Source organism: Trachymyrmex cornetzi, unplaced genomic scaffold, assembly GCF_001594075.2.
Source record: "Trachymyrmex cornetzi isolate Tcor2-1 unplaced genomic scaffold, Tcor1.1 scaffold130, whole genome shotgun sequence".
Classification (NCBI taxonomy): domain Eukaryota; kingdom Metazoa; phylum Arthropoda; class Insecta; order Hymenoptera; family Formicidae; genus Trachymyrmex; species Trachymyrmex cornetzi.
The window spans coordinates 335232-345551 of record NW_017295873.1 but is presented as its reverse complement, the minus strand read 5'-3'; the positions used below and the strand labels follow the sequence as shown (position 1 = coordinate 345551).

The 10320-nt window shown below is 33.4% G+C and overlaps 1 protein-coding gene across 1 annotated transcript in view; it reads left to right on the top strand.

Moving 5' to 3' along the window:
- Nucleotides 1-10320, top strand: part of pHCl-1 (pH-sensitive chloride channel 1) — a 234153-nt gene that overhangs the window by 98539 nt on the left and 125294 nt on the right. The window contains exon 7 of the mRNA XM_018522315.1: nucleotides 6395-6484. Coding sequence (XP_018377817.1) covers nucleotides 6395-6484 — 90 coding nt within the window. The remainder of the gene's footprint in view (nucleotides 1-6394; nucleotides 6485-10320) is intronic.

The following is a 10320-nucleotide window of genomic DNA, read 5'->3' as shown; positions in this document are numbered from 1 at the left end:
ATATATATGTATAAAATGTGTATCTATTTAAAGACACTATTTACTTGAAATTGTCTTTACATTTAATAATCTCTGTAAAGATGAAATTTATATAACAATATTAGTAATTATTAACAAAAATAAATAATAGTAAGGTAAGTTAAGAATTAATAATAAATTAATAATAATTAGTAAATAATAATAAAATCTAATTGATTCTAAATAAAATTAATGAACTCAATAGAATTGTTTATCATTAAATAAATGATTCCTAAGATTCGTAACCACTAATTTAGGTTATTTTGTGTTATTGTGACAGTGGGGATAAACGTTACATTGCAATATTTTTTAATAAAAAAAAATTTGGGATTATTTTTATCAAACATAAAAGTAATTATATAATTGTACAATATTTTATTAAACATAAAAGTAATTATATAATTACTTTTTATGTTTGATAAAAATAATCCTAAAATTTGTTTTTTATTAAAAAATATTTCAATCACGTTTATCCCTGTTGTCACAACAACACATAAAAACTCTAAATAAATAATTATTAATCTTAAGAACCATTTATTTAATGGTAAACAATTTTATTGAGTTCATTAATTTTATTTAGAAAATAAGTCAATTCGATTTCCATATAAAAACTGGTTTAAACGCCGCGCTATCGAAGGTTAGTGATAGGTTGCACCTACAGAGGGCGAGCGTTGCGGCGATTACAGCTAAACATATGGGAGTTTCCGATCCCTGATAGGGACCGCTGCGGCGCGGGCCGTTGTACCGAGAAGGTGAAAGAGGGGAGGGAGTACGGAGGTCTCGATGCCGTGAAAAGCGCTCGTTTGAGCTCCGCTGGAGACGAGCTTCGTCGTCGCTTTGGTTTAGCGCCGCCGAAGCTGAGGATGGGAGTAGCCCTTCAAACGCCGCAAAAGCGCACGATCGGGGCTGGAAATTCGAGAAGACGGAAGTGCCTGAGTTAAAGCGCTCGGTAATCTTACCGTGGTTTGTTGATAGGAGAAGTGATGAGGAAAAATGAGGACGCGTGTCTTAAAACGTTCTGCTTTATATATGTTTGACTTCGTGGCCCCTCGCGGTAAGGGGATGTTTTCGTCCTCGTGCTATCGCGAAATTTTCTAGAACGTGCCGATCTCTTAATTAGTGATTTAATTTGTTAGTGATTAGGTTTTACTAGATTCGAACGCGTTATCTTGTTGCGGGGGTCGCGATATTCATTTGGGCGTGCTGTAGCCTCACGCGGCACGACATATCTTCTCTGCGCGTTTTTTCATTGTAAATTTCGGTACTACTTCGGTTCTTTTCGCTCTTTGCGGGCGTGGAATTCTGATGTTTGTTTAAGGCTTTCTTTCTATTATGCATGCTTCAATTTTATTGATGATAATTTCGCTCGTATTCTGCGGTCTTTTGTGACCGATAGGTGCATTTAGAATTGCACTGAGATGCGTTATGTTGTACGCGTTTTTGTTTGTCTTTTCGTGAGACTGCAGTTTTTCCTTGCGATTGCTTCGAAATCGGCTGTTATATTTGTTATTTCCTATCCCATGGCGACGATGTTTATGCAAGAAAGTGCATTCTTTTAGCGTTTTTGTTGTTTAACGTTTGACGCAGGCGCAGTGTACGCGGCGTTCAATCGCGACGGTTTCAGTGGCATTGCTTATAACTGTACGCGCTTGTAGTCGGCACATATTATGTCTATACGCTATATTCCGTGCTCGCACTCGCTTGGTAAAAGGACGGGGCGCTATGCTGTAGGCGCACCGAACGTTACAACGATTAATATCGATTTTTTTATGTCCCTCTTTTCCTTCTCTGGGAGTTGGTCACTAGAGTCTACAGGCCATTTAGGCCCAAGATGACGGTCAAAATAGCTAATAGGAAAGTTGTCAGCATTTCGGCTCAGATAAAAGGATTGCACTACTTTGATATATCTAGAACTTTATATATCTAGAACTTTACTGCGATCACTTAGTACGAGATATTATCATGTCTCTTTATTATGTATATCTATAGTAAGTGTCATATCTTGATTCGTATTTTTAAACTTTACTTCGAGGTTAGCATGACAGTTGTTAAAAAATTATTCAGCCATAATATGTATTTCCGGAGTGCATTACACGGAGGCGATTTTTGTTACACTTTTTTTTATATATTCCTTTTTATTTAATTTTTTAATTACTTCTTTGTTTTTTACTTTTTCTTGTTTTATTTTTATTATTCTACGATACCGCTGATGTTCCTCGACTAAGCATCAGACGATGATAATTTCAAACTCGTAAATTTGGTCAAAAAATCATACAGAAACAAAACTCATTTTGAAAGCAAAAGATAACACTTTAAGATAATAGACAACAATGGAAAAATAAAATTTCCTTATCCGCAATACCATTTTAAATATGACCAAAATCATCAGTTATCGCTTATTTTCTTCCAATTTGCTCGGAAATGTGACGTGATAGGCAAATTCTAAGGACAGTATCGTATTCAGCGTCAATAAATGCTTCGAAAATACTTCGTAAGCCAAAGACAAAATCTGTTCGAACAGTATTATTAGTTTTAAAAAAAGTGTATACAACACGATATTTTGAGTAAAAATAATTTCTCATAATAAAATGATAAAAACCAGGCATGTATAAGAATGGAGGCACATTGGCTCATATACAGGGTATGCCAGAATATTTGGGACTATTTTCATATGCAGATACAACGGACTAAAATGAGAAAAAATCCTCTACAACTATTGAATTTTCGCAATAGTTAGCGAATTATCAATTATTAAAAATCGCCGTATTAGGGAAGACCTGGCCCTCCGTCAAATGCAAGCGCACTTATTACTAATAAACAACTCTTCGCGTACCTATCAACCTCGCTATCAATCTCGCCGTGCGTTTGCATTCAGCAGTAGGCCGGACTACAATAATTTTTAATAATTAATAACTCGTTAACTATTGCAAAAATTGAAAAGTTGTAAAGGACATTTTGCAACTCTCAGCTTAGTCCCCTCTATTTACATATAAAAATAATTTCAAACTCTGAGACACCTTGTATAAGACAAGGTTAGGTTAGGTTAGGGTTAGGTTAGGTTGACTTGCTGTACCGTACGTGTGAACATTCAATCACAACTTAACTCTGACAAAACGCTTTTAAAAAACAATTTTATATTTAATATTCTATATTGAAATAAGGTAGAAATAAAATAATTTATATTTGTTTTTCTATAACATTTTGTTATTTGATTATTACAAAATAATTTTGAAAGATACAATTTTTACTAAGAAATACATGTCTACTACTTGATTTTTATTTCTATTTTCTATTACGTCTTTGTTAATTTAATATACAGTTTATCATAGAAGCAACTTACACCGTGATATGTACCCACGAAGTAAGAAAGAAGGGGGCTCAACTTGATAGCGCGCAAACGGAAAAAGTAGAACTGGTTTGTGAGCCGAATTGAGAGGGAATCCGCTGAGGAATAACCTGCACATTTAGACGTCATTTGCAATATCAACCGTACCTCACTTACTTCCTTTAAAAGTTGTCCGAATAAAAAAGATTTAACTCACAATTAAAAGTACAAATCAAAGAAACAACAAGAAATGTGTCCCGGGTAGAACTTTAAAAGGGGGCACATACAAGCTCTAGATAGTTTTTCCCCATTTCTATCTAGGCCCCATTCAGGCAAGTCCGATTAGGCCCTGTACAGAGATATAACGCTCGTGCAAATCAGGGCCCGATTTGTAAATTTGATTAGGCCCTATTTGGATATGCCTAACTAGGCCCTATCTGGATACGCCTAACTAGGCCCTATCTGGACACGCCTAACTAGGCTCTGTCTGGACACCCCTAACTAGGTCCTGTCTAGACACGTTTAACTAGGCCCTATCTGGATACGTCTAAGTAGGTACTATCTGGACACGCTTAACTGGACAGGCCCTATATTGGTTAAAGTAGGCCCTATCCTGGCAAGCTTAATTACGTCCTATTTTGGCATGTGTCAACAATTGACAACAGAGAAAAATATCAGAGCGCTCCTCGTCTCGATCCCAGGCCTGGTCTCTGCTCCGAGTTGGTAAACTTTGACGCTGCCACTGAGCCACACAGCCCTGACGCTGGTGGTCTCTCTGTTGTATCTATATCTAGTAAATATCTTACACTAGGCCCTTTCATAGAACACCTCACTAGACCCTATTTTGGAATATCTATATATCGCTCTTTCTAGACCCAACAATGGCAGGCCTTGTTAAAGGCACTCACGTCAGTGCCCATTCAAGGTCTGTTTAGGAAATTCCATCTAGAATTTTTCTTTCTAGGCCCTTTCTAGGCCCAACGATGGCAAGCTCTGTTAGGGGCACTCACGTCAGTGCCCATTTAAGGCCTGTTTAGGAAATTCCATCTAAAATTCTTCTTTCTAGGCCCTTTCTAGGCCCAACGATGGCAGGCCTATTTTAGGGTATGCCTATTTGGGCCCAACGTTGACAGACCTATTTTAGAGCATGCCTGTTCAGGCCCTATATGGACGTAGGGCACGCCCCGACAAAATTCTACCCGGGGTAGTTCGTACGTACACACGGCGTCATTAATGCCTAAGCATCTGAATTTGCAGGAGTATTGAGGCATATCCAAGACGCGCGTTCCTTTCTAAGTATTCATGCATTATGACTAATGGTTATTCGAAAATGTAACGTAAACTTAAAATTGAACTAAATTAAACTAAACATAAACTAAACTTAATAACTTATAAATAATTTAATAATTTTTTTTTTATAAATAAAATCGTTTTCAGACACAACTCTGGTGAAAATTTGTCTCAGAATTTTTCAAAATTTCTGTATAATTTTATAACTTTCTCGCATTTTTTAAACGAATTAGAACTTTTCAGAAATACTCACAATCAGAAAGCTCTGGTCTACACCTTTTCTCAGAATTGTTTATATATAATGTTAATAAAATATTCTAAGATTTCTAAAATTTGTTCTAAGTATAATTTCTGATAAAATATTATAAAATCTAAAAAAGTTAAAAATATTTTTTCTTAATTATAGAATGAGAAATCTCAGAATATTTCAGAATTCACATGTATGAAAACTTCAAGAGAAGATGTAAACTTTTCGAATGTTTCTGAGTATTTCTGAAAAATGTTTCAATTCATATAAAAGTTATGAGAAAAATTGTCACCAGAAAACCTTTGGCAATTCTTTCTTACAAAAGAACAATACGAAAAATGTAACGTAATCTTAAAAGTGAACTAAATTAAACTGAACATAAACTAATTGTAAGAGCTTAATAATTTATTAATACAATTAAATCAATACAATTAAATCAATCAGCAATTTTATTTATAAATTATTAAATTATTTATAAATTATTAAATTATTTATAAATTATTAAGTTTAGAGTTTATGTTTAGTTTAATTTAATTCAATTTTAAGTTTACGTTACATTTTTCGAATAACCATTAGTCATAATGCATGAATATTTAGAAAGAAACGCGCGTCTTGAATATGCCTTGATACTCCTGCAAATTCAGATGCCTGGGCATTAATGACGCCGTGTGTACAACTAGTACAGCTGATTTTTTTAAACATAGCGTCCAAATGTGTAGGTTATTCCGGTAGCGGATTCTCTCTCAATTCGGCTCACAAACCGGTTCCACCTTTTTTACGGAGTTGAGCCTCCTTCTCTCTTACATCATGTATGTATCAATTTATCCCACATATCGGGGCAAGTTGATTGCAACGTAGTATGTTCGTATATCATTTATTGCAAAAAAATTGTGTAGGTAGTGTATAGAATCATTACTAGTTTGAAAATATAGAGTAAAATTCTCTCTTCTATCATATTAGTATATTTTAATCGTAATAATTAATTGTTTAAAAAATCTAATATACCGAAATTGTGAAAACTGTTAACAAATCCCGGTCTTCCCTATAGGCTCTGTAATGCTCTATCTGCGCTGACTCTTACTATACTGCTTTACAAGTGGCAATTGTTCACAAGGTATTTCAAGCTTCAGTTAAAATCAAAGAATGTTAATTTTCTCAAAACCAGTTTTCGGATCTAATATATGTATATATATATATAAATTGATCGCTTTTTAAATATCTACTGATTCCCTCTGATTTGAAAACAATCCGTCACCGTAATCTAATTTTTTTTTCCGAATAATACGCAAAGGTGCAATTTACGGATTTATACGGATTATTTTTTATGCCCCAAAATAACCATAGAAAAAGCTGGTAAAAATCCATGAAATATATTTCTGAGTCTTCCCTTGTTAGAGCTTATTTCGCGGCTCTGTGAAAATTCGTTTCTCCTTTCGACACAGAAGCTGCAAGAATGTGGAAAAAAAGAACAGATAAAAGATAGGAAGGAAAGATCGTGGGCTGTTTTGTTGCAGCTGACGGACAGATCGTGGTTGAGGAGGACGAGTTCGATGATTTTGGAGACTCTAAGTGCTCGCTGTGCCAGCGCAGATTTGAAGAGCAAGGTAAAAATCTATCTCTCATATCTATCTGTTCGATATGAGTGTAACGTGTAAAGCAATTTAAAGGAGAATAAATCGGAGGAAAAGAGAGAGAGAGAGAGAGGGGGGGGGGGGGGGGGGAGAGAGAGAGAGAAAGAGAGGGAGAGAGAGAGAGAGACAGGACCAAGCTTATCAAAATACAAAATGCCAAAATATCCCAAGTAGATATTCGATGTTTGCTTCGTTGTATTACATTGAGAAACAAAATTTGACTTTTTTTTGTCTTTGACATGTGGAGTGTTATTTCTCGAAAATTTTTAGCTGAATTTGAACCCGTACTCAAAAAAATTCTATCACATCACATTTTCGAACAAAATGGCGTAATATAGACCAAAAATGACAATTTTGGCCATATTTAGAATGGTATTGCAGTTAAGGAAATTTTATTTTGCCAATTTTGTTTGCACTCTATCTTAAAGTGCTATCTTTTACCTTCAAAATGAGTTCTTTGGTTTCTGCACGATTTTTTATGACCAAGGTTAGGCATACGCTGCCTTGCGCTGTCCCACTTGGCGCGAGACAATACCGTACCTCTTGATCATGTGTAGCTAGCAAGTGTCATATTTTGATTTGTGTTTCTTATGCCTACTGCACACTGGACGCGATGAGCGATGAACGACGAGCGATATCCAATAAAAGCTCTGCTTTTTTTCACGTGACGACGCAAAGCAAAGCTCTCATTGGATATCGCTCATCGCTTATCGCTTATTGCGTTCAGTGTAATAAGCATTAACATTCACATGCAAGCGTCAAGCAGCGGAAGTAGTAGCCAATCAACGAGGCGATTTTTACAATGACTTAAAAAATAATTTTTACACCACTGCCCGTATCGCCCAGCTGATTGGTTGCTGCTTCCGCTACTTGACGCTTGACGCTTGCATGTGAATGCACCTTTAGACTTGACATTCCGAGATTAGCATGACGGTCGCTAGATCATTCAACCACAACATGTGTTTCCGGAGTGCATCACGTGGAGGCGATCTTTGTTACTCTCCTTTTTTGTATATTTTCTTTATTTAATTTTTTTATTATTTTTGTTTTTTTAATTTTTTTATTCTTATTTTATTTTTATTATTTTTTTAATTTTTAATTTTTTAAATTTTTTTAATGAAACGTAGCCCAAATAAGCTTTTATGAGTCAACTTCAGAAACGGTGATAACTTCAAATCCACGTAATTTGATCATAAAAAATCGTACAGAAACAAAAAACCAATTTTGAAGATAAAAATAGCACTTTAAAATAGAGAGAATGTACATAAAATTGGCAAAATAAAATTTCCTTAACCACGATATCATTATAAAAGTGACCACAATCGTCAATTTTCATCTATATTATCCCAATTTTCTTGGAAATGTGACGTGCTAGCCAAATTCTGACGACAGCATCGTTATCAGCGTCAAAAAATACTTCGGAAATGATATTTCGCAAGTCAAAGATAAAATCAGTGTTATACATTGATTTGTGTATTATTGCGATAAAATTGTTACTTATTGTTAATTGGAGATCATTAACTGGAGAGCGTAAAATTGAGCGTTGTTAAATTTAGTAGTTAAAATATTGCAAATGCTAAAAAAATAATTAATTTTTTATATATATGTATTAAATTTAATCATATTATCAAAATAAAAGAATAATAAGCGATTCGTATTATAAATTACATTTTTATTTTATAGATTTATTTACCTTATATTGATATTATTTGTATAGCAACGCTTATTTATTATAAGCTTATATTGTACTATTTATTATAAAATTATTGTTATATTGCACTCATAAATATTTGTCCATTGATACTGTTTTATATTTTTCAAAAGATATATTATGTACCGTGTGTTGCATCAACATATTGATCAATATGTGGCGAGTCATTTATATAATATAACAATAAATATAATATCTTTTCTAACAGGCATTACATTTATAAAATTGATCGATATATCATAATACATTTTATAAATGTAATACCTGCTAGTGAAGGCATTACATTTATAAAATAGCCGATATATACTGAACATATACACATATGATCAATATGTTCACTCGTATATAGAGGATGTTTCAGACCTAACGCACCACCTGCTAATTATAGATTCTTGAAGTAATTTGGAAACGAAAAAAAGACCTTGGAGTCCCCTAGATCCAGGTGATCACAAAGGGTTAATTAAAATATGCATTAATTTATAAGCGATCACGAATTATTTCAATATTTTATACTTTTTGTAAAATTAATTTATAACGTTTTTAGTACGTCATATACAGAATATACACAACAAATCAAATTATAAACCGAGATGTACTCTATGCAGCTGAATCTTGATGCCTAATAACATTTCCTGTTAAAGAAATGTACCATTTTTGTACATTTGATACTTTTTACGTTAAAAATAGTTCGTCTATTTTTATTACAAAAACATTTACCGTGCATACAAAGCACATGAACATGACTATGAATTGATTTTGATACACGTCATAATATCTCGCTATTAAATTGGGTATGTGAAGTTAGCACCCCAACTATAATACTCAGGAGTTCTGATTAGAATTCCCGTTTCTTTTTGACGAGACAAAGAGTTCTATATAATTTATAACAAGAGTTCCGCGTAATAAGTATTTTTAAACAATTTTTTAAAAATGGGGTGCTAACTTCTTATCGAAAATCGAGATCCAATAGTTCTGAGCGGCCCAATAGCTTCATTTCGTGAATACCTAGAGTTCCCGATACATAAAAAAAATTTTTGAAAAATAAAAAATTAAAAATTTTTGAAAAATCAATTTTTAAATACAATAGTTCTGAATAGAGTTCCTGCTTCCTTTCAACGATACGAAAAGTTCTCTGTACTTTTTAACTCGAGATTCCCTTAATAACAATTTTTAAACAATTTTTTAAAAATGGGGTGCTAACTTTTTATCGAAATTCGAGCTCGGATAGTTCTGAGCAACTTAATAGCTTTATTTTGTAAATACCTAGAGTTCCTAATACATAAAAAACAATTTTGACATACAACAAAATTTATAAATAAAAAATTTTTTTTTTAATTTTTTTATCAATAGTTCTGTCACATGTTAATTGTCATTCTGTCTATTTCGAAGAGTTCTAAGCGATTAAAATCAACACAGACCCAAAAATAAAAGAGATATGTATTTAAAACAAAATTTGAAAAATTGGTTGCAAAAGCACATATCTCCTTATGTAGCCATCCAATCGCATTTTCACCTAATACTTTTCGTCAGGGCTCGTCGGAAACTGCCCAGAATGCCAGTCAGAACTACTCAGTACTCTCAAAAAATTTTTAATGACACTTCCCATATAGCGTATCTCGCAAATCGTTGGCCCAATCGCTTTTTCACCTCATATTTTTCGTTAGAGCTCGTCGAGAACTGTCCAGAACGCTGATCAGAACTACTAAGTACTCTCAAAAAATTTTCTCAAAAAAAGAGAAGTTTTAAGTACATATCGCTTTTATTTTTGGGTCTGTGTTGATTTTAATCGCTTAGAACTGTTCGAAATAGACAGAATGACAATTAACATGTGAAAGAACTATTGTATAAAAAAATTTTTTTTTTAATTTTTATATTTTTTTTAAATAAATTTTGTTGTATGTCAAAATTGTTTTATATGTATTAGGAACTCTAGATATTCACAAAATAAAGCTATTAAGTTGCTCAGAACTATTCGAGCTCGAATTTCGATAAAAAGTTAGCGCACCCCATTTTTTAAAAATTGTTTAAAAATTGTTATTAAGGGAATCTCGAGTTAAAAAGTACAGAGAACTCTTCGTATCGTTGAAAGGAAGCAGGA